General features: G+C 45.7%; 1 protein-coding gene across 3 annotated transcripts in view; it reads right to left on the reverse strand.

The window, feature by feature from the left end:
- PIK3AP1 (phosphoinositide-3-kinase adaptor protein 1) overlaps positions 1-22,866 on the reverse strand; it is a 140,111-nt gene that overhangs the window by 52,274 nt on the left and 64,971 nt on the right. For all 3 annotated transcript variants that reach the window (XM_017880009.1, XM_017880020.1, XM_017880028.1), the window contains 6 exons: positions 17,619-17,755; positions 13,542-13,686; positions 12,338-12,480; positions 12,081-12,213; positions 9,476-9,672; positions 6,289-6,478 (listed from right to left, as the gene is read on the reverse strand). In XM_017880009.1, coding sequence (XP_017735498.1) covers positions 6,289-6,478; positions 9,476-9,672; positions 12,081-12,213; positions 12,338-12,480; positions 13,542-13,686; positions 17,619-17,755 — 945 coding nt within the window. The remainder of the gene's footprint in view (positions 1-6,288; positions 6,479-9,475; positions 9,673-12,080; positions 12,214-12,337; positions 12,481-13,541; positions 13,687-17,618; positions 17,756-22,866) is intronic.

The raw sequence follows: 22,866 nt of genomic DNA on the forward strand, positions 1-22,866 counted from the left end.
GAGTAGCTGGGACTACAGGCGCCCGCCACCACGCCCGGCTAGTTTTTTGTATTTTTTAGTAGAGACGGGGTTTCACCGTTAGCCAGGATGGTCTCGATCTCCTGACCTCATGATCCGCCCGTCTCGGCCTCCCAAAGTGCTGGGATTACAGGCTTGAGCCACCGCGCCCGGCCCAAGACATGTTTACTATCGAGGCCAGGAGAGGGTAACCAGAGAAGCCTGTATATAACTAGAGCCCCAGGGGATGTGTGTGCAGTGTCCCAAGGAAAGCGTGACCTGCAAGCTGTGCAGGTTCAGAGGGGAGCAAGGTTGCTGCTGGAGATAGGGATTTTATCTTTTTAAAACATTCAATCCAGCATGCTTTCACTAAGTCCCTATGTCCCCAACATAGTTCGTGTATTTATGGAGGAGCAAAAAGCAACAGGAAGTCAGGAGGTACATTGAGCTCATCTCCCTGCTCCCCAGTGGGTTCTGTCCTTGCAGGTGAGAATTCATGCTGTGCACCCAGGCCCACGGCCTTGAGGCATCTCTTGGCTCTACTCACCAGAATCCTCCCAAAAGGGATGGCAGGAGGATGACAGAGCCTCAGCAGTCACAGAGAGGGAGGCTCCTGAGAGAAAAGGATGCAAATAGGAAAGACAGTCTGTTTCATAAGCAAACCAGTAATGTAGTCATTTTGCATACAAATCATCCTTCAGTTGGTTTCAGACCTACAGGGCTGGGCTGTGAGGTTCTTTACAGTCCCCAAGTGTGCCCCCAGCTCAGACAGAACCCAGCTTGCAGAGAGGGGCTGTAATCAGAGAGATCAGGTAAAGAAAACACTGCAGGAAATGATCTGTTACAAAGATGCCAGTTACCAAGGAGGTTGCTAAGGGAAGCTGGCAAGTTAGCTAGAGCTAAGTCAGCTCTCCACTACATAAACACTTGAGCTACAGAACCATGAGGTAGGGATCAGGGGTTCAGAAGAAAAGTTCAGTGCAGGGGTAACATGAAGCAGAACAGTCCTCTGGGATTGATTAGTGAGTCTGCAGTTTCTAACGGCAAGATGATAACACCTTTCTCCTTTCGCTCCTTTCGCTCTGTGGAAGAAAAATGAGGCTCTCAGGTATTGAAGCAAAGCTACAACCCACAAAGCAAATTACCTTGGAAACAGACTGGACAAGGGCCTCCCAGAACTGGCTCCCAAGGCCATTCTCCCCAGAGCCTCAGAAAGGTGACCAGTCACTGGGCAAGCTTTCAACACAAAATTAATCACCTAGGTCCAGGGACCACCAGGACTTACCATATCATTCTCCAAGGTAAGGGCAGGGGACAAAGTACTAAGACAGAAAAAGATGAGGAGATAGTGAAAACACCCACGGACATTTGCCTTGAGTTTTATTTAATGTTTGCATAAGCTTGTCCTCAATAAAGACATTTTATCTCTTACATAATAAGGTGTGGATGTTGATGCTTTAAATGTGTGCAGTCTTTTTTTTTTTTTTTTTTTTTTTTTTTTTTTTTTTTTGTTTTTTTTTTTTGGAGAGCATTTTGTTAGCAGGCTGGAATGCAGTGGTGCAGTCATGGCTCACTGCAGCCTTGAATGCCCAGGCTCAAGCCATTCTCCCACCAGAGCCTCCTGAGTAGCTGGGACCACAGGCATGTGCCACCACGCCCAGCTAATTTTTAAAAATTTTTTTGCAGAAACGAGGTCTTACTATGCTGCCCAGGCTGGTCTCAAATTCCTGGGTTCAAGCAATCCTCCCGCCTCAGCCTCCCAAAATGCTGGGATTACAGGTATGAGCCACCATGCCCGACTGATCTGTGGGGCCTTGATTAAAAAATTCTCAAGAGAATTGGGAGCAAAGTTGAAGGTTTGATAACAAAGACACATAGTTACCACCTGGTGGCAGCATATCTAAACTAAAAACTTGTGAGTGTAATGTGTGTGCCTGTGTGTGTGTGTGTGTGTGTGTGTGTGTGTGTGTGTGTTCACCCACGCAAGCAAGTTCAGGGGAAGGAGAGATTGGAGCAGAATTGTACGATCTCATGGTCAGAACCCAACACCTCTCTCCAGCCCCATTTCAATGAACACTGGGAGCTTCCCCTATAACCTTCCAACTCAGGTGGTTGTCTTGGATTCTCTTTGGAGAAGCAACCTCATTACCACCCCTTTCCCAAACTCACGTCAGAAAGATATGTCCCAACTACAGTTAGGTGATCTCCAAAGCAGTGGTCTGAAACCGGCCTAAAGCCTGCCACCCTATAATGTTTGTCCTGTGAGCGAATCAATGAGTGAGCGAGTGAGTGAATGAACACAGCCTGATTTCCTTAATATGGTTATTTTCAGCCTCTAGGGTTACCACAGTCAATGGTGGGGCACTGATAAACGTGGCAATCTAGACATTTAGAAATAGCTCCTGTATAAGTGTCCATTTCAGGGCTGACAAATGCAGACCCTAGAGGGACAGGCCAGGAGAGCCCTAGATTCCAGTGGGACAGCAGACAGATTTGCCTCCTGGGAATTCGAAGACACAGATTCCTGATCCAGTCCTCCCTTGATGGGACTTAGGTAAGTTACTAAATCTTGGAGGCCTAGTTTTCTTTCCTGCGAAACGGAGATCATCCTATGCACTAAACCCTAGGATGGTCAGGTGAGATCACGGAGATACAGGCAGTTCGTGGGCTTTGAAAGGGCTGCCAGATGTGCCAAGTTATTACTCTGCTGGCGGGTGCTATAAATAAGCATTTTAGATTTAGCAGTTTGTCCTTTATCCTACTTCTTTATGAATTAAGCTACCTTGTCACCTACTGAGCCACCCTTAGGAAAATGAATTATTCCTCCCCAGGTCCAAGATGCTGCTGCTTCTGAGCCAGGAGGTAAGCGATCCTTCTCAAGCTTAAACTTGACAGCCACAGGGACAGAAACACAAACCAAACCATGTCTAGAGTCAGAAAATGCAGAGTTCATTTAATCAGGGAAATGAAAAATGTGGGCCAGTCACGGTGGCTCGCGCCTGTAATCCCAGCACTTTGGTTTGGGAGGCCAAAGCAGACGATTGCTTGAGCTCACAAGTTCAAGACCAGCCTGGGTAATATCACAAAATCCCATCTATATGAAAAATACAAAAAATTAACTGGGCATGGTGGTTCATGCCTGTAGTCCCAGTAACTCAGGAGGCTTAGGTGGGAGGATGGCTTGAGCCAGGAGGCAGTGGTTACAGGGAGCTGGGATTGCTGGGATTGTGCCACTGCACTCTAGCCTGAGCAATAGAGCCAGAACTTGTCTCAAAAAAAAAAAAAAAAAAAAAAAAAAAGCAGGCAGGCAGGAAGGAAGGAAGGAAAAGAAAATGCGGTGAGTTTCCTTTTCCTATGTAAAAGCAGCCAAATTTGACAGCCTGCCTCCCCCACTGGTAGCCTCCTTCCAGCTCCATGGCATCCAGAGGCCCCCTGGCCCGGGTGACTTTACAAGTTGCCAGTTGGCTACAAACCAGGCTAGCTCCACAGCACACTGCTGCCTTGGGAAGCCCTGGTAAACCTCACCGATCCTGCTGTGAGGGGCCCAGCAGACCAGGAATACTGGGAGAGACACCTTTGGCATTCCCTGCAGATTTCCAGTGCTGTGGTGGGAGCATGGCATGTGTTAGAATATCCAGGGAGACAACAAGTGTAAGACTCTGTCAACACTAAACTGCCAATAAAGTAGGGCTTTCTTTAATTGTCCAGTAGTTTCATAGCAAAGACACAGGGCAGAAAGGATGATGCAATCTCCAGATTCAAGTGGGTACTGGTGGTTCTCCAAGTGTTCTCCAAGTGAGTGAGTGAGTCCCTATTCCACAATGGAAAGGACTGGGTCCTACCCACTTCCCCACCTGTATCTCCAACAACCAGAAGACATCAGTAACTGAAATGTACTAGACGCTCTAGAAATGCTTACTGGGTATATGGATAGGATGATGGGCAAGGCTAGGGGGCGCCAGAGGCTGCTTTGTTATCCAATATCTGGAGTTGCAGATAGGGGAAGAAAGGCTATAGAGGCTAGATGGTTTTTCCAAAAGGAACCACGACTAAAATGCGTGGTGTTGGATAACAATTTCTGCCACAGTATACAGAATATGGTCCTAATGACAGAGAAATCTGGATTCAAATCTGGGCTCTATCACTGATTGGCTGTGACACTTTGGGAATGTTCAGTCTCTCTGTGCCTCTGTTTCCCCATTTGTAAAGTGCAGGTAAGAAAAGCATCCTAGTGGGGTAGCTTTCGGACTTCAGTGAGATCAAGGGTGTGGATGGTAGTGATGGTGCTTTCTCTCCCCACATCCATGCCAAGGCACAGCGCATTTGGGAAGAGCTTCCACCGGCACTTCCAAGCCTCCCAGTTAGGTGCTGGAGGGGAGCTTTTACTGCTCTTTCCCCTAAAGGAGCACCCAATCTAACTGACAAACACCTAAACAACCACTGGACCACATCTTGCAGGTTCTGGGATCAGTGTCAAAGGCTTGCTGGCATCAGAGACTGCCTCTGGCCCTCTGACCAACCTATGCCTTCTCTCCAAGGCACCCTGTTGGCGCCTGCTCTTCCATGAGTTCATGGATGGGAAAGTCAGGCCCGCCTCCCTGTGGGCCCAGGGCCCTACTGTCTTTTTTTCAGGCTGAAGGCTTGTAATACTCAATCAAGCCCATTCCAGAAACTCCCCCATCCATAATGCTGATACCTTGGTGGATACTTCTCTTTCTTGAATCTATTAATGAAACCCATAGGGAAGGAGGGCTAAGTCTCCGGTGGTGCCTCCGCACGCTTAGCATTTGATAGCGAATGATGGTAACACATGAATAAGCCTCTTAGAGGGCCTGCTGTGTGGGTCTCCTGCTTCAACTCCAGTATGTGTGTGGAGATCACATCCACTGTTACTAGATCAGTGGTTCTCAAGGGTGGTGGCACTGCCCCCCAGGGCCGTTTGGAAAATCTATGAGGGTGTTTTGGGTGGTCACCAAGGAGATGGGATTTAGTAAAAGGGGGAAGGACCCTAGACATCCTGCCATGTGTGGGACAGCCCTGCCCATTGAAGAGGTGTTTCATGTCCCTCATGACTTTCAAATATTCCCCTAGACATACATGTAAGTTTTAAAAAGCACTTATGATACATATTTATACCTTTATGTATATTTCTGCATATCTGTGTATCTGTACATGTATGTGTGTATTTTTAAATTTAATGTCAGCAGATACAAGCAAAAATATAAACAAATATACCTATCATTTTATTACTAATTATTACCAATGCCATATTGGCTGGGAGTCACAAGTCACATAACTTCTTTCAACTCAGTTATACATTCCTATTTTGTTTTGAGTTTAGGTGCTGGAGGGGAACTTTTACTGCTCATTCACTTTTGTCAAAATGTATTATTTTGCATTGGAAAAAACAAGATAATAAAATATGGGCAAAGTTTGTAAACTGTTTACAAGAAAAATTATGATCCTGAAGAATATTTTGAAAATAAGTTTACTATATATTAATGCAATAAAATCAAATTACCCCTCACCCCCCAAAAAATCTGCTTATTATTTTCTGAGCCTAGAACCTAAACTGTTTCACATATAAACACATCTTATTTTTGCAAACACTTAATTTGTTAGAAATTCAATTTCTATGAAAATGGAAAGGAAATCATAAAGAGTTGTTCATCATCTAGGAAAATCCAGATGCCAGTGCCAACATTGTTCCCATCATTTGAGCCACCAAGACTGCAGACGTGTGTCAGTCAACGTTTGAAGCCGTAATGTTGACAGTGATTCTGAGTGTGTCTGCATCTGACTATTCTGTCATGACTTCTGGTGCAGGCATGTTTGAGCATGTCCTCTTCTTTAATTTCTCTTTCCTATTTCAATGAGGGCAGTATATTTGATTTCTGATAATTTTATATGTAGGTAGGTTATATAATATATAAACCTCATGTCAGAGTAGGAAAGGGGGTATTACAACATGTTTGTTATAAAAAGGACCCATGGAGACTGAGGGCTGAGAGCCACCGATTTGGCCTCTCAGATCATGAGGCAATGACTTCATCAATTCTGACTTCCAGATATTTGCTTAAACTCTCCCAGCAGTCACAACAGAGGAAGTCTGGAGAAGAATTCTGCTTGCCATAGCCATGACTCCAGCCCTAGCTTTGTGTAAAACAGGACCTTCATCTCTCTGGAGTGAAGTGAGGGTAAGTAGGGACTGCCCCACGCCGTCGTCAACTGGAATGAGAAAAGCTGTTTCTCAGTAGAAAGGTGGAAGCAGAACTGGGTCGTGCTACTTACAGAGGTCTTCAGTGGCAGCTGGGACGAAGGCAGCCATGGACTCATAGAGATCCTCGTCACAGCCGGGGTTGAGCGAGCATTTCATGAGCAGGTCTGTGGAAAGGTGGGCCATGGACTCATACACAGCGTCAGCCTCCTCCCCTTGCATCAGTTCCTCTTTAATGTGACTCTTGAGCATGTCCACCGTTTCCTGAAAGAGAAGATGAGGCCCACGGCGCACTGAGGCAGCCTGGCTTTCTGGGTGGAACTTGGCCCCCAAAGGCACTTGTGGCCAGCAAAGTAAAGGTTCCCATGAGTCAGGATTGCAATTGGTTGTGTGTATTTGTATTTTCCCGCCTGACTGAATGCTCCTTGAGGCCAGGCTTCCCACCTTTTTTTAGTTTCTTTTATGTTTTTGTTTTAATCTTCGTATCTTCCTACAACACTAAGCACAGAGTTAGGCACTCAGGAGATACTCACTAAATGTCCACTGACCAGAGGATACAAATTAAAAATTACTTTCCCACGGCCAGGTGTGGTGGCTCACACCTGTAATCCCAGGACTTTAGGAGGCCAAGGTGAGTGGATCACCTGAGGTAAGGAGTTCAAGACCAGCCTGGCCAAAATGGCAAAACCTCGTCTCTACTAAAAATACAAAAATTAGCCGGGCATGGTGGAGCATGCTTGGAATCCCAGCTACTCAGGAGGCCGAGGCATGAGAATTGCTTGAATCCAGGAGGCGGAGGTTGCAGTGAGCCAAGATCGCACCAGTGCACTCCAGCCTGGGCAATAGAGCAAGACTCTGTCTAAAAAATAATAATAATAATAATAATAAAAACTTTCCCATGAGCACCTTTTAAATGTCAGGTGCGATGCTAGGTATTTGTCTATACCCTATCTCCTGTAATCCATTCCACTACTGCTAGAGAAAGGTATAATATTCCCTAGTTTACAGACCAGAAAACAAAGCTCAAAAATCTAGTGTCTTACTCAAGGGCTTGCAATCCTGATCTTTGATCTTTCTTCTACACCCTAGTGGTTCCTCCAAAGGGAAAAAATGACACAAGAAGGTGTGACCTTTCCTGACTAGCCATGCAGAAATTCAAATGAGCTGAACAGGAATGCAGCTAAGGTGTTCTCGCACTGTGTGCAGTCAGAGGTGACTCCACAGCTTGGCACACTAGCCCCTGTTCCTTTTGCAGGCTCCTCCAAACTGTCAGGAACCCTGACCGTTTCCAGGGGTTCTGGCCTCAATTTTATGTCCTGTGTGCCCAAAAGGAGAGATGATCTTGGATAAAGTGTCCTGACATCAGAAAGGTTCTCCCCCACCTCCCACTGCCATCCTGCCTCCATGTGATTGTGAAGCCAGAGAGGTGACTTCCCTGAAACCTCTGCACAACTTTTCCTGGTAAGAAACTTTGGTGTTTCACAATCTTTACTTCAGCATCAACCCACAAAAATCCTCATTTTCACCACCACTACCCTAAGATAACTAATATTTTATTGACACTTCGTTAGTTTCCTCACAAGACCCAATAAACCAGATGACAGCTGTGAGATGTTGGAGATTCAAGATCTGGCCTTTGGTTTTGATGTGGTGAAAAAAGGAAATGGGACAGTTCTAAGAGGCCATAAGCAACACAAAGGGGCAGTCTTTTGATCAGAATGCTGAAGCTGCATCGGTTGAAGGTGACCATAGGAAGAAAGCAAAGACGTTATGACCTAGATTAACTTCAGCACCAACTGAAAGTGCATCTTTCAACATGCCAGTTAAATACAACAGGATAACAAGCCCTGGCTTTAGTATCAAACTAGGTGCAAATCCTATCTCTGCCCTGAATGGTTTGTGGCCCTAAGCACAATGACTTTGCCTTTCTAAGCCGTTTTCCTCTTTTGTAAAGTATTGGCTCTCAATACTGTCAACTTCAAAGGATTGTGGTGGGGATTAAATGAGATAATACATTTTCAAATCAAATACATTCAATAAATACTAGTTACTAATATGAACACAGTAGGTTATTAATAAAAACTATTGGCATGGAAATGAAATGCTACATTTGGTACATTTGTGACTTTAAGAAAAAACTGAGTAAATACACCCAGACTGAGAGCACCTTTTAGCCTTATTTGTGTCAGTGATGCTCAAGAAAAGGACTCACATCATTTTATTCAAAACACTTATACACCTGTAAACACTGGGAAGTCCCCTCTGTGTGCCTCCATGAATCACTGTCTTGTAGATTTTCTAACACAGAGCAGAGAGTTAAGTTTCTGGGGAGATGTCAGGCTCCCTCCTATCTGGAGGTTGACAGCAAGACTGGGCTGTGTTTATTGCTCCCTGTGAGGTCACAGCCCCATGCGAGAGGCTGAGCTATTCTCAGGTACCCTCTGGGAGTCTGTGAAGAAGAAGGAAAATCACAAAGGACTGGGATCAGGAAGAGCAGCTGCTTCCCAGGCATCAGAGGCCATACTGGGGCATGGAATAAGAGGTAGACATGGGGTGTGATCAGCCTCAAAGAAGGACCCAGAAGTCAGTGTTCGAGCAGGAGCTGAGGGCCCCAAACCAGATGATCAGATAAACTGGGTGTGCCTGCCTGTCTTAAGATGGGACCCAGGCAGGGGGTTAGAAAGAGAAAGCAAGGCTGTCAGCAGGAGGTGGGCCTCAGAGTTGCTGCCCTGATGCTTTCCAGGTGCATAGCTTTATTGTGGTCTCTGCTAAAGAAGAAACCAAGCCTAACACAGTTCACTAGGCCCTGAAGGTGGGCAAGGCAGCTGGGAGCATCCCACCAAGGTGCCCTGGAGGCAGGTGGGGAGATATCAGCCTCTACTTTCAGCAGATTCACTCTATAAAGGTTTCTGTAAATTCTTTGAGGGTGAACCTCAATGCTTAATAGAAATGATTCCATTTTACCTTCAAAAGAACTCTATGACTCGAACTATGATTATCTTCCTCCTGCATATTAGGAAACCGAGAGAGGATACGTGACTTACCCGACGTCACAAGGTTAACAAGGGTTGGTACAGGAATTTGGACCCAGGTCCATGTGACTCCAGACTTCATTTCTTAAGCCCACACATACTACCCACAGCCAGAAGAGGCACATGAGGACATGCTAGAGATAAAATCTGTTCGTATTTTGGGTGAAAGGGCAGCCATACTATCACAGGGTGCATTTCCAATCCTGGGCCCCTCCTGCCTTGACCTTACCACATACTCGTCGATGAACTGCCGCAGGTCCCTGAAGCCATGTTTCTCAGCAATGGTGTTGGGGTAGTGGCCATGCTTGTTGGCCACGCTGTATGCCTGCAGGGCTCCTGGGCAGGTGAGCAACAAGGCAGTGAGGTTCTTCAGTCCATACTTCGCAGCAAAATGCAACAGGGTGGGCAGCTCTTCATCCCTCTGATCTGAAAATTATCAAGGAAAACTTGATTGACAGATCAAAATAAAAGCACAGGGTGCCCTTGTTCATGGAGATGAAGCTGCCAAGACTAGCATGGCAACAGTAGGCACTCAGCCATTACTTATTGATTTTCTGACCTAACATCTAACAGCTTCCTTTAGGACAACACTGAAGATCATGTCCTCAGATGCAGAGGAAATAATTTTTTTTTTTTTTTGTTTTCTTTTGCTTTTGAGATGGAGTCTCGCTCTGTCACCCAGGCTGGACTGCAGTGGCATGATCTTGGCTCACTGCAACCTCTGCCTCCCAAGTTCAAGTGATTCTCTCGCTTCAGCCTCTCAAGTAGCTGGGATTACAGACGTGCATCACGCCCAGCTAATTTTTGTATTTTGAGTAGAGATGGGGTTTCACCACCTTGTCCAGGCTGGTCTCATACTCCTGACCTCAAGTGATCCACCTGCCTCAGCCTCCCAAAGTGCTGGGATTACAGGCATGAGCCACCACACCCGGCCATAACATTTTAATTAATTAGCAAATCTAATAATGAATATCCTACCATCTTCTCTAACAGGACTGGAAAATCCTGACAAAAAGTACCAATGCAAAATGTGCTGGGTTTTTTTAAAGGCTTAGCTAGCAGCCACAAAGTACAATAGGAATCATGTTTTGAACTTCTCTGCAAAGTTCAGAGCATGTATTTTTTAAAGCTATTGTTTCGTGCTGATTAAAAGAAAGAAGTTCATCCTCTTAGCCCTTATTCCTAATTTCATGATAAGTACACCAAGTAATCCTGGGTATGTTCCTTAGACTTTCCGCAGCCTTTAGTTCTCAACCAGAAAATACTTCCAGACTATCTTAAAAGGACCTGGGAGGATTCGTAAGATAGTATTCAGCAAGGTTCTTATTTAGGAGAGATTTTGAACATTGGTCTTAATGCACACAAGCCCCGCCAGGATATCAGTTCACTCTCTAATTGGCGGAAAGCAAAGTACTCCAGAGAGGTGCTGGGTCCCCACGGACCCCTCCACCCACTGACATCTGAATATAGCAAGTTAAACTCAACTAAGAAAATGAACATGTTTGTGTTTGCGGAGCTGGGGACAAATCTCATTTTTTCATAAACGTTTATTTTTAAGCCCAACAACTTTATAGATATATATTTATATACAAATGTATATTTTTTAACATGACAAACCTAGCCTTCTATTTCAAATATGATCCTTGGAATGAAGGGTCTGAAAGTATTCCTAGGATCCCAGATTGTCAGGTTATGAAATACTTCCTCCTAAGCCCCAAGCTTAATAGAGAATAGTCACATCTACAAAAGTGCTGTAAGAACATTCCATAGTAGGAAAATGGGGAGAGGCAATATGAAAGAGAATCCCCCAGAAGAAGGCCTTGAAGGTCATGTAACCTCATCCTTATGGTTCTCTTAGACTGTAGAAGGATGGACCGTAGGCAGAAGGTAACCAGAGACTTGGGTCTCATTTGTGTAGTGCAACCACAGCATGAAGGAACGGTGGTGTCCACCAAAACACTACAATAGGTATCCTGTCACACCAAGCACCATCCCTGTGCAAGGGGTGTGACTCTCCCAGCTCCCAGCATGTCACACGTGCACAAGACGCTGCTCCTCCCCCATTAAACCAGTACTTGTTTAGAGCCTACAAAGAGCCAGCCGCCCAGGAACAGTTCCAGCTCTCACCGAGCGGACAGCCTAGCAAAGAAGACAGACACAGCTGAGGAGTGCTAGGTCAATGGCAAACGACGTGCTGGTGGTCGGGGGGTGCCAAAGCAGGTGAATGGAACCTATTGGAGGTTTGAAGAAGGCCTTCTGGGGAAGTGCTACCTAAGCTGCTACAGGGAAGTGAGAGAAGTTAGCCAGGTAAACAGCAACCAAGGCAGGGAGGAAGGACTGTCTTCCATGAGTCTAAGTGGCACAAGACAGGTGAAAAAAGCTCATACCTCCTGCAGATCAAAGCATAGAAAAGACAAGAGGGAGTGTGGAGAGAGATGAGCGCCTGTTTATAGGTTAAGCAGTTCGGATTTTATCTAGAAGGCAAAAGGGAACCTCCCCTGACAGTACTTAGCTTATCTGTTCCTCACACTATCCCTATGAGGAATAATCATAACAAGCTCCATTAGCTTACGCCAAACTGATTTTAAATCACTCAATTCCTACTCCTCCGTAAGCCACCACATGTGTTTTGAGAAGGGGGTAAAGTATTCAGATTTGCAATTTAGAAGAATGAGGCTACCCAGTCAAGAATGAGTCCTTACCACAGGATAGGTTATAGAAAAGGGACCCAGAAGAGTTATAGCAGAAGGTAAAAGCATATGTTGATGGGATGCTAAAACCAGCAGGCTGGAATCAGCCCACGTTGGTTTCCTGAGGTTTGACTGTCGACTTACTTGTCATCATATCTTCTTCTTCCAGCTGGTTGATTCCAAAGAGGTGCAGTCCGCTTGCAGGGATATTGTTCTTCAGGGATTCGGTTAGCAGTTTATCAAGGGTCTCTGTGTTGTAGGGCACAATTTTAAAGGCCTGAATACAAAAGTGAAGATGGTCAGATCTGAAATCCAGCTCTCTTCCATCCCGCAGATTCAAGACTGATAAGCCATGAGCAGAAATTACATGCCCAGAAAGCTCAGGCTTGCAATATCCTTACCTGACACATGAATTCTACAGGATTCGCAGCATTGGACAATAAATTCCCAATTTCTTCCATGTCAGTATAATAGCTGATAACGGTTTCACACACCACTAAGTCCCCAGAATATATCTTCAGAGAAACGTTCCCAGATGAAAGGTCTGAACAGAAGAAGAGACGCTATCAAAATTCCCAGGAAAAACAAGCATCCAGGGAAAAGTGGCTGTGGATATACAAACTCCATCTAAGCAGCGAGGACACTGATTGGGGGCTGGAAGAAAGATCTTGGAGGTGAGCTGGGGCGGGAGTGAGGGAAAGGGTGGAGGTAGCAGGTGAGTAAACCAGCACATGGCAGGGCTCTGGGCCACAGCAATTTATCCTCATTGGGTTTGCAACTTAACTTTCAAAAATTTTCATCTTTTTACTCACTACTGTAGGCCCAGTGCCTCAATGCACAGGAAGAAAATTCGGGTTTAAGGCACTTTACACAAAGGCCAGTGGTCACAGAAGGAGGGAAAAAATCATGGGAGGTGAAACTGTGTTTCTGCCACATTGGGGCCGCTGAATTAGCTCACTGCAAGTCATGAGCTGCTGTCATGACTACGTGCTCTCCCTCAGGCGGGATGCTATACCACAGGAAGGGGTTTTGAGGGGGAAAGAGAAAATTAAAAATAACACCAACCACAGAGATTTACAAAAGAGGAAATGCGACAATAGAGACCATGGAAAAATATTCACCCACACTAGTAATCAAAGAAATGCATAGGAAAACAATGGACCACTCTTTAACAAATATCAAAGTAGCCGGGCGCAGTGGCTCACGCCTCTAATCCAGCACTTTGGGAGGCTGAGGCAGGCAGATCACTAGGACAGGAGATTGAGACCATCCTGGCTAACACAGGGAAACTCTGTCTCTATTAAAAATACAAAAAATTAGCCGAGTATGGTGGTGGGTGCCTGTGGTCCCAGGAGGCTGAGGCAGGAGAATGGCGTGAACCTGGGAGGCGGAGCTTGCAGTGAGCCGAGATGGCACCACTGCACTCCAGCCTGGGTGACAGAGCGAGACTCCATCTCAAAAAAAACCAAAAAACAAAACACAAACAACAAAAAACAAAATATCAAAGTAGCAAACATATTTAAAATGATAATACCTGGCATTGGTGACAGCATAGCAAATAAGCCATGAAGCCCTGTGGCATCACATTCACAGGGGACTACTCACTGGGAGCTTTCACGGAAACGGTGTACTCATTCTCCAGCTTGGCTTCCATCCTTACAGAGGGAGAATCCTCAGGAGAAAACTCTGCTTCCGTCGCCACCCTGTCATCCAACTTACATCTCACAATAACGTAGACAGTAGTTTCTGCCTGAAACGGGAGGCCGGTCATTGTCCCCTCTCCCTCTCAGATCCCCGTAGGGTGTTAGGCCCGAGGGTCTCCCCAGCTCTCTTGCCCCAGCTCTGCCTAGTGAGGGTCCTCGGGGACAGGGTGGACTCAGTGGTCCAGTGCTGGGCAGTGAACTGTTTGCTACCAGTCCTAACGAGACAAGTCACAAAAACCAAGAGTAAATATTTATAGCAATTGGATGGAGTCATTTTATGTCTGTTGAAGCTGATAATAACAATAACAATAATAATAATAGTAAAACTTGGCCGGGCGCGGTGGCTCACACCTGTAATCTCAACGCTTTAGGAGGCCGAGAGGGGCGGATCACGAGGTAAGGAGTTTGAGATCAGCCTGGCTAACATGGTGAAACCCCGCCTCTACTAAAAATACAAAAATTAGCCAGGAGTTCTGGTGGGTGCCTGTAGTCCCAGCTACTCGGGAGGCTCAGGCAGGAGAATCACTTGAACCGGGAGACAGAGGTTGCAGTGAGTCAAGATCGTGCCACTGCACTCCAGCTTGGGCAACAGAGCAAGGCTCTGTCTCAAAAAAAGACACAAAAAACAAAACAAAACAAAACAAAAAACTTAAGGCTGACACTTCATAGGCTTTTTTTTTTTGAGACAGAGCTTCACTCTGTCACCCAGGCTGCAGTGCAGTGGTGCGACCTCGGCTCACTGCAACCTCCACCTTCCCAGGTTCAAGCGATTCTCATGCCTCAGCCTCCCTAGTAGCTGAGACTACAAGCACCTGCCACTACGCCCAGCTACTTTTTGTATGTTTAGTAGAGACAGGGTTTCGCCATGTTGGCCAGGCTGGTCTCAAACTCCTGACCTCAGGTGATCTGTCTGCCTTGGCCTCCCAAAGTGCTGGGATTACAGGTGTGAGCCACCGTGCCTGGCCATTTATATGTCTTTTTATTTCATTTTGGATAGCATTTCTGTTGCATTGTTTTTAATGAAATCATTGGTGCATTTCAGAATTGGACATCTTTTTAGAAGTCCTTTGCCACAGATAGCTTGAGAAGCCCTGCTCTAGACCAGTCTTGCTACTCAAGGTGGAGCCAAGGGAGCAGCAGTGTTGGCATCCCTTGGAGGCTTGTTAGAAATGCAGAATCTCAGGTCCCTCCTGGCCCCACTGAGGCAGAGTCTGCATCACAACAAGAGGCCGTGCACCTTGCAGCCTGAGAGAAGCCCCCCTGGGTTCTGTTCTTCATGCAGTCTTGGATTTTACCATTGGGCAAAAAGAACTTCTCAGGGGATTAATTTTCCCAAACCATCGAGCACCTCGAATTGCTCTTTTAGCTTGCTTTAAGATCTCATACCAAGCCTGCCAAGTGGAATGACTCTGCTGTGCTGGTTACGTGGGGGAATGAGCCTCTCAGTCTGAACTGGTGAGGGCAGACTCTCCAAAAAAACACGGGGAAAGGAGAGATTCCTGGCCATAGCAAATCTCCAAGTGTTCCTCCTAAGACTATGCTATAAAGTCCTCAGATTAGCCCTTCATGACAAGGATCATGAGAGGGTGTGGCAAGCTTGGACTATGACAGGTGATGTGGGGTGATCCTGGCTCCCGGGGCTGCTGAGGCTGCACACACATGTGCTGTGGTGGTCATCCCTCCTGCAGCAGGCCCAGCCTTGTCCCACCTACACCTTCTGCCAGGGAGCATGAGGAGCCAATGAGAATGTGTGTCTCTCCTACTGACAGTCAGGACCCAACCCCGGCCTGCCCCTTCCCCTCTCCCCAGGATCCAGAAGCCTGAAATCAGCAACAAGAATCCTGGGATAGCAGGCAGTCAAGACAGGAGAAGGAACGAGAGCCTGGAAAAATCATGGAGGAGAGTGAAGGAGATAATGCTTTGGTTCCAACCCCCCTTTATCCATGGGCACCCAACAGCCTGACCAGAGAGGCATGGGGAAGGCAGGAAGTGGCATGGGAAGATTTCAAATGGAAATGTCCACAAAGGCATGGCCAGTAAGGTAAGGAGTGAGACAGGCTGAGTATAAAGAACAGGGACTGTGGGGATCTGCCAACTGGGGGATGCATGGCCCATGTACAGAGTTGCTCAGCCCCTGCCAGTCGTCTCAGGCCTAATATGACCAGGTTCTGATTCAAAGGAAGCTGGAAACACAGAGTTTTATGCCTAACTTTTAAAAATAATTTTTAAAAATAAAATACAAAAATAAAGATGGGAGTCTCACCATGTTGCCCAGGTTGGTCTCAAACTCCTGAGCTCAAAGGATCCACCCGCTTCAGCCTCCCAAAGTCTTGGGATTACAGGTGTGAGCCATTGCACCCAGCCAATGCCTAACTTTTAAAATACTATGCAATCTAGGCCAGGCATGGTGACACATGTCTGTAATCCCTGCATTTTGCGGGGCTGAGGTGAATGGATCACTTGAGGCCAGGAGTTTGAGGCCAACCAGGCCAACATGGTGAAAACTCTCTCTACTAAAAATACAAAAAAAAAAAAAAAAATTAGCTGGGCATGGTGGTGTGTGCCTGTAATTCCAGCTACTTGGGAGGCTGAGGCACAAGAATTGCTTGAATCTGGGAAGCAGAGGTTGCAGTGAGCTGAGATCTCACCACTGCACTCCAGCCTGGATGACAGAGAGAGACTCTGTCTCAAAAACTAAATAAATAAACACTGTGCAGTCCAAACCAAACATGTCTGATATGGTTTGGCTGTGTCCCTACCCAAATCTCATCTTGAATTGTAACTCCCACAGTTCCCACGTGAGAGGAACCTGGTGGGAGGTGATTGAATTATGGGGGTGGGTCTTTCCTGCACTGTTCTCATGATAGTGAATGATATTCACGAGCTCCGATGGTTTTATAAAGAGGTGTTCCCCTGCACAAGTCATCTCTCTTTTTGCCTGTTGCCATCCATGTAAGACATGCTTTTGGTCCTCCTGGCCTTCTGCTATGATTGTGAGGCCTCCCCAGCCATGAGGAACAGCAAGTCCAGTTAAACCTCTTTCTTTTGTAAATTGCCCAGTCTCAGGTATGTCTTTATCAGCAGCATGAAAACAGATGAATACAATGTCTATCAGTTAAATCTGGCCCAAAGAAACAGTTGGCAACCCCATGTAGGAAGTGCTTGCCCAATGCCTCATGGCCTCAGCCTGCACAAAACCACCCACAAGGGTGAGGAAGCCAGTGCTGCCCACTGCCAAGGCTCCCACGCCCTCTCGCCTCAAGGAGCCCACAAAGCCAGCTTAGCAAAGAGCTTGTATCCATAAAGAAAGCATTCTGCTGCTCTGAACTATCATAAATGCCACACGTTTTTAATTAGGAAAGGATAAATAATGCAAAACCATCAGTACTAGGGTAGGATTCAAATGGCAGTGGCTCATCAGTTGAACCCTCATACTCAAGTCATCTGTAATGTATGCCCCACCCCTGAAAATGCTAGTCATATGATGTATGGCATTGATCTGATCCTTTTAAAAAGCAATATTGGCCAATGGGTTTTAGCCATCAAGCTTCAGGGCACTTCCTTGGGCCGTGGCAGTGGCCAGCATTGGAGAAGCAAGCTGTCAGATGCCCAATAAGCATTTCCTTCCTCCCAGCACCAGGCTACGAGGAACAGACACAGGCCTCTACCACTAGGGTTAGCATTAGTGTCTGGAATGCTCCTGTCAGGTGGTCTCCCAGGTGCTCTATGTTGTTACTGATTCATAGAACAGAAGTCTTAGACTGATGACACACATCTCCCTTGGCTAGTCTCTCTCTTACTCAGGGGAACTGGGTGTCTCCAGGGCCCAGGTAACAGGGTACCCAAAAGAAATCCCAAAGGAAGGTTGCGATTATACTGAGCTGCAACAGGAGAGCCCACTCTCTTTACTGCAGTAAATGCATGCATTTGAAAAGCCCAAGTGTTGACATCCAGCTACCAGGCCCCCAGCAGTGCCTACCCCACAGCGAATGCGGTCCGGCTGCACCACCATCAGGTTCCCAGGCGAAGTCACCGTCGGCAGGCTCTGCTGCTTCGAGTAGGAAACAACCTTCTCGTCCTCAGGCTCAGTGTCAGTGACTGAGTCACAGCCAGAATCTACGGAATAGAGGACACCACTGAATGGGAACGGCAGGAAGGAGAACTGGTGGACATGTTCCACCCCATGAGAGCCCCAAATATTGCAAAATAGGAAACGGCTCTGAATGTCAAACCAATACAAGCAGAAGGGACTGACTCAGGAAATCATGAAAGGGGACCTAATGAAGAAAAGCCAACCAGCATGCAGGCCACAGGGCAGGATGACAGTAAGAAGGATGACAATGGTGGAGGGGAAAGCCAGAAAGTCTGATGCTGCAGGTTTAGTCTTAACCAATGGATTTCCGGTAGCTTTACCTGCAGACTTCCTGCAGGGATGAAGAGGAGTGAGGAAAGGAAGAAGGCCGTTTCTCCTTAGGTGGGTTCAAGTACAGACTGCCCACTTAAAGGTCATTCTTGGAACATCGAGTAAAACCCGCACTGTCCAGAAAGTCACTAGGTCTCCCGGTTATGGCTAGCCAATGTATCCCCTCTGGAAGCAAAAGTGAAAAGCAATCATTTTCAACAAACTTTAGACAAATCTAACCAGGCTCCACAGGCAACACCTGTACTATGTAAAGATTAGAGCATGCACAGAGTCAGGGCTGGTGAGCAGGGGTGAGAAAATGTGTGGGGTGTTGGCACAGAATGAGATGCTGCTGAGAACCTACCAGAGCTCTAAGGTAGGGGCTCTTAACCAGAATCTGTTCATTGATAGACCTACCTCTGAGGCTGTGTGCAAGACTGTGTGTGTGTGTGCACATGCATGCACATGTGTATGTATTTGCCTGCACTTTTCTGGAGATAGATCAAAGCACTCATCAGATCCCCAAAGAGGGACAGAATCCCAAAATGGTTAAGAAAGGTTGAGAGGGCTGGGCGCAGTAGCTCATGCCTGTAATCCCAGCACTTTGGGAGGTCAAGGTAGGCAGATCACCTGAGGTCAGGAGTTTGAGACCAGCCCGGCCAACATGGTGAAACCCCGTCTCTACTAAAAATACAAAATTAGCCAGGTGTGGTGGCACATGCCTGTAATCCCAGCTACTTGGGAGGCTGAGGCAGGAGAATCACTTGAACCTGGGAGGTGAAGGGTGCAGTGAGCCAAGATTGCACCAGTGCACTCCAGCCTAGGTAACAAGAGCGAAACTCCGTCTCAAAAAAAAAAAAAAAAAAAAAAAAGAATGGTTGAGAAAAGTTTCATCAGTCTATTTTTTGGGCTTGCTCTTATTCATTCCTTAACCACTGATACAACCAGCCAAATGTGTTAGGTACTTGAGGGAACCTGAGGATAAATCATACTCTAACCCTGCCTTCAGAGAGTCCATCATCTAAAAGGACAGAGGGGGTGAGAAGCAAGGGTTACTTTGGCTGATTCCTGCAGCCTAGTTTCCTGGAAGAAAATTGGCCTCTGCAGAGTTTTTGGCAACTGTCCTGGTAGAATGCTAGGGTTACAAATCAGCTGCTGATAGGCACCCTAGAAAGCTGTAACCACAGGCTTTCACCCTAGACCCCAGGTCATGCTAGGAAGAGGCTGTGCTTCCACAACCATAAGGCCAAGGTCGGGGCAGGGCTACAGGGCCACAGTATCACTGTATCCTATTGCTGTAACTATAAGGCACTGACACCTGGCCTGCTCAGGCCAGTGGAGGGGCCGGGACTTCTTCCCTAGCCATGCAGCTTAAAATCTCAGTATCCTAGAGTGGAGGTCCCGTCCCAGAGCCTGGCGTCTGAGTGCTGAATGTCTGTGGGCTGCCCTAGAGAACAACGGGCAATGAGGCGTGTACTCTGGCCACTATTCCTGCTCCGTGATTTTTCCCAAGACATGCTACTCCAGAAGGCCTGTTTGAATGCCGCCAGGTCTTTGTCTTTGTCTGTCCATCAGGCAGAATCGAGTGTTAAGACGTAGAGCAAAGGACCCAGAGTGTTCTAAGCAAGGCGATATGGTTTTTAGCTGGGCATCAGAACCATTAGTCTCCTCCAACTCTCCTTTCTAATCCTCCTGGTTCTCCCCTCACTCCCTGCAAAAGCTAACACAGTAGGCTGCCATTTTCTCTGCTGGATATGCCCTTCCTCACACCCTTCTCTCCTTGACTGATCAATTCTAAAACAGCCAGGGCCCATCACCCTGGACAGAGCTATACGTGCCACCCAAGGAACCCTCACCCAGCACAGGAGCTTGTAATGGAAAAAGCCAAAAAGATCAGGGACAATTCATAGTCTTCTTCTTAAGGATTTTATGAAGTGTCAGTTAATTATTATTAGATTCCTGGACATGCCATTTTAAAAAATATTTCTGAGGTTCTTCTGGGATGAGAAAATAATCCTAAGGACTTGAAACATTCAGTCGGTGACTTAAAACAGAATGAAGCTCCTTGGAACTATTTCTCGCTCTAGAATTGTTTAGATACTATCCTGAGTGGCCACAGTGGCTGGAATGGCTCAACCTCTTTCCAATTACCTATTCTAATATATCACACAGGTATAACCTCTTTGGGATGGACCCACAGTGCAGTCTACCATTGTTTCAACGAAGAAAAATCCTTTATTTCTCCCAAATTACTGGCCCACTAGTCTTCTGGCCAAAGAGTCAAAGCTCTAGTAAATATAACTTAGAAAAAATGGAGAAAATATAAATTAGTCAAATGAGAAAGGAATGGTAACTACACATATTTTAAGAAATTTTAAGAAACACATTGAAGTGAAAAGTCTATGGTAAGAATTCATATTAAAGTGAGAACTCTGTGCTAAGAAAATCTCAATGCAGCCAGGCGTGGTAGCTCATGCCTGTAATCCCAGCACTTTGGGAGGCTGAGGTGGGAGGATCACTTAAGACCAGGAGTGTGAGACCAGCCTGGGCAACCTAGTAAAACCCTGTCTATACAAAAAAAAAAAAAAAAAAAAAAAGAAAGAAAGAAAAGAAACAGCCTAATGCAATTTTAATAGAAAAATATAAAGGTATTACAAAATTGTCTTTAAAGAAGTAAAAACCTGGACTAATCAACAACCATGAAAAAAAGTAATAACCATGAAAAAACTCTCCTCAGTTTTAAAATAATATTTAGAGTAAAAGCCACACAACTTTCTTTCAATTGAATTTAAAATCTTATTTGGGACAATGTTCTTCTTTATAATACTAATTTTTTCCTACCCTGGAAAACTCCATTTATATAGGTATTATGTCTTCTAGTAAAGTTTTAAAACATAATAAAGGATTGTCCTATTTTATATTAAAGCTATCAAAAAACAGAATGGACAGAGCAATTAAATACAAGAGATAGTCCAGAATTAAGGCTTCATTCCCATAAACACTTAATATGGGATTTAAAAAAGCATTAAAAACCAGTATAGATCTGTTCTGCGAAAGACATTGTCAAGAGAATGCAGAGATAAGCCGTCATCTGGGAGAAAATATTTGCAAAAGACCTATCTAATAAACGACTTGTACCCAAAATATACAAAGAACTCTTAAAACTCAACAAGCAGAAAACAAAAAGCCTGATTTTAAAAAAGGGCAAAAGACCTGAACAGACACTTCACCAAATAAGACACATGGATGGCAAAGAAGCCATCTGTATATCTTGAAAAGATGGTCCACATCATATGTCATCAGGGAAATGCAAATTGAAACAGCAATGAAATAGCGCTACACATCTATGAGAATGGCCAGAATCGAGAACACTGACATCATCAAATGCTGGGAAGGAAGTGGAGCAACAAGAACTTGCATCCTTTGCTGAGGTTCTTCTCCTTTGCTGGTAGGAATGCAAAATAGTACGGTCACTTTGGAAGACAGACTTACAAAACTAAACCCAAGCTTACTAAACAATCCAGCAGTCGTGCTCCTCAGTATTTACCAAGGAGAACTGAAAACTTACAGTCACACAAAAATCTGCACACAAATGTTTATAGCAGCTTTGTTCATAACAGACAAAACTTGGAAGTGACCAAGATGTCCTTCAGTAGGTGAATGAACAAAGTGTGGTACACCCAGACAATATAATACTATTCAGCACCAAAAAGAAATGAGCTGGTAAGCCCCGAAATGCCATGGAGAAAACCCGAATGCATATTACTAAGTGAAAGAAGTCAATCTGAGCCAGGCACAGTGGCTCATCCCTGTAAATCCAAGCACTTTGGGAGGCCAAGGTAGGCGGATCACCTGAGGTCAGGAGTTCGAGACCAGCCTGGCCAACGTGGCAAAACCTTGTTTCTACTGAAAATACAGAAAATAGCTGGCCGTGAAGCTAATACAAAAATTAGCCTCTCAGGAGGCTGAGGCAGGAGAAACACTTGAACCTGAGAGGTGAAGACTGCAGTGAGCCAAATTGCACCACTGTACTTCAGCCTGGGAAACAAGAGCAAAATTCCATCTTTAAAAAAAAAAAAAGAAGAAGGTCAATCTGAAAACACACTGTATGATTCCAACTATATGACATTTTGGAAAAGACAAAACTATGGATCGGTGGTTGCCAGTGGTTAGGAGGAAAGAAACAATGAATAGGCAGAGCACAGAGGCTTTCTAGGGCAGTGAAACTACTCTGTATGATACTATATTGGTGGGTGCACGTTATTAGACGTTTGTCCAAACCAATAAAATATACAACACTAGGTGAATCCTAATATAAGCTACGGCCTTTGGGTGAGAGATAATGATGCATCAATGTAGATTCATCAGTGGTAACAAATGTGCCACTCTGGTGCTGGATGTTAATGGGGGTGGGAGGAGGCTGTGTGTACGTAGGGGCAGCAGAGCGGACATGGAACTTTGCATGCTTTCCACTTAATTTTGCGATGAACTTAAAACTGCCCTAAAATATAAAGTCTATTCAAAAATATTAGCCAGTCATGGTGGCATGTGCCTGCAGTCCCAGCTACTCGGGAGGCTGAGGTGGGATGATTGCTTGAGACCAGGAGGTGGAGGTTGCAGATCGTGCCACTGCACTCCAGGCTGAGTGACAGAGCGAGACACTGTCAAGAAAGAAAGGAGAAAGAGAGAAAGAAAGAAAAGAAAGAAAAGAAAGGGAAGAAAGGGAAGGGAAGGAAGGGAAAGGAAGGAAGGAAAGGAAGGAAGGAAGGAAGGAAGGAAGGAAGGAAGGAAGGAAGGAAGGAAGGAGGGAGGGAGGGAGGGAGGG

Source organism: Rhinopithecus bieti, unplaced genomic scaffold, assembly GCF_001698545.2.
Source record: "Rhinopithecus bieti isolate Rb0 unplaced genomic scaffold, ASM169854v2 scaffold_425, whole genome shotgun sequence".
Taxonomy (NCBI): Eukaryota; Metazoa; Chordata; class Mammalia; order Primates; family Cercopithecidae; genus Rhinopithecus; species Rhinopithecus bieti.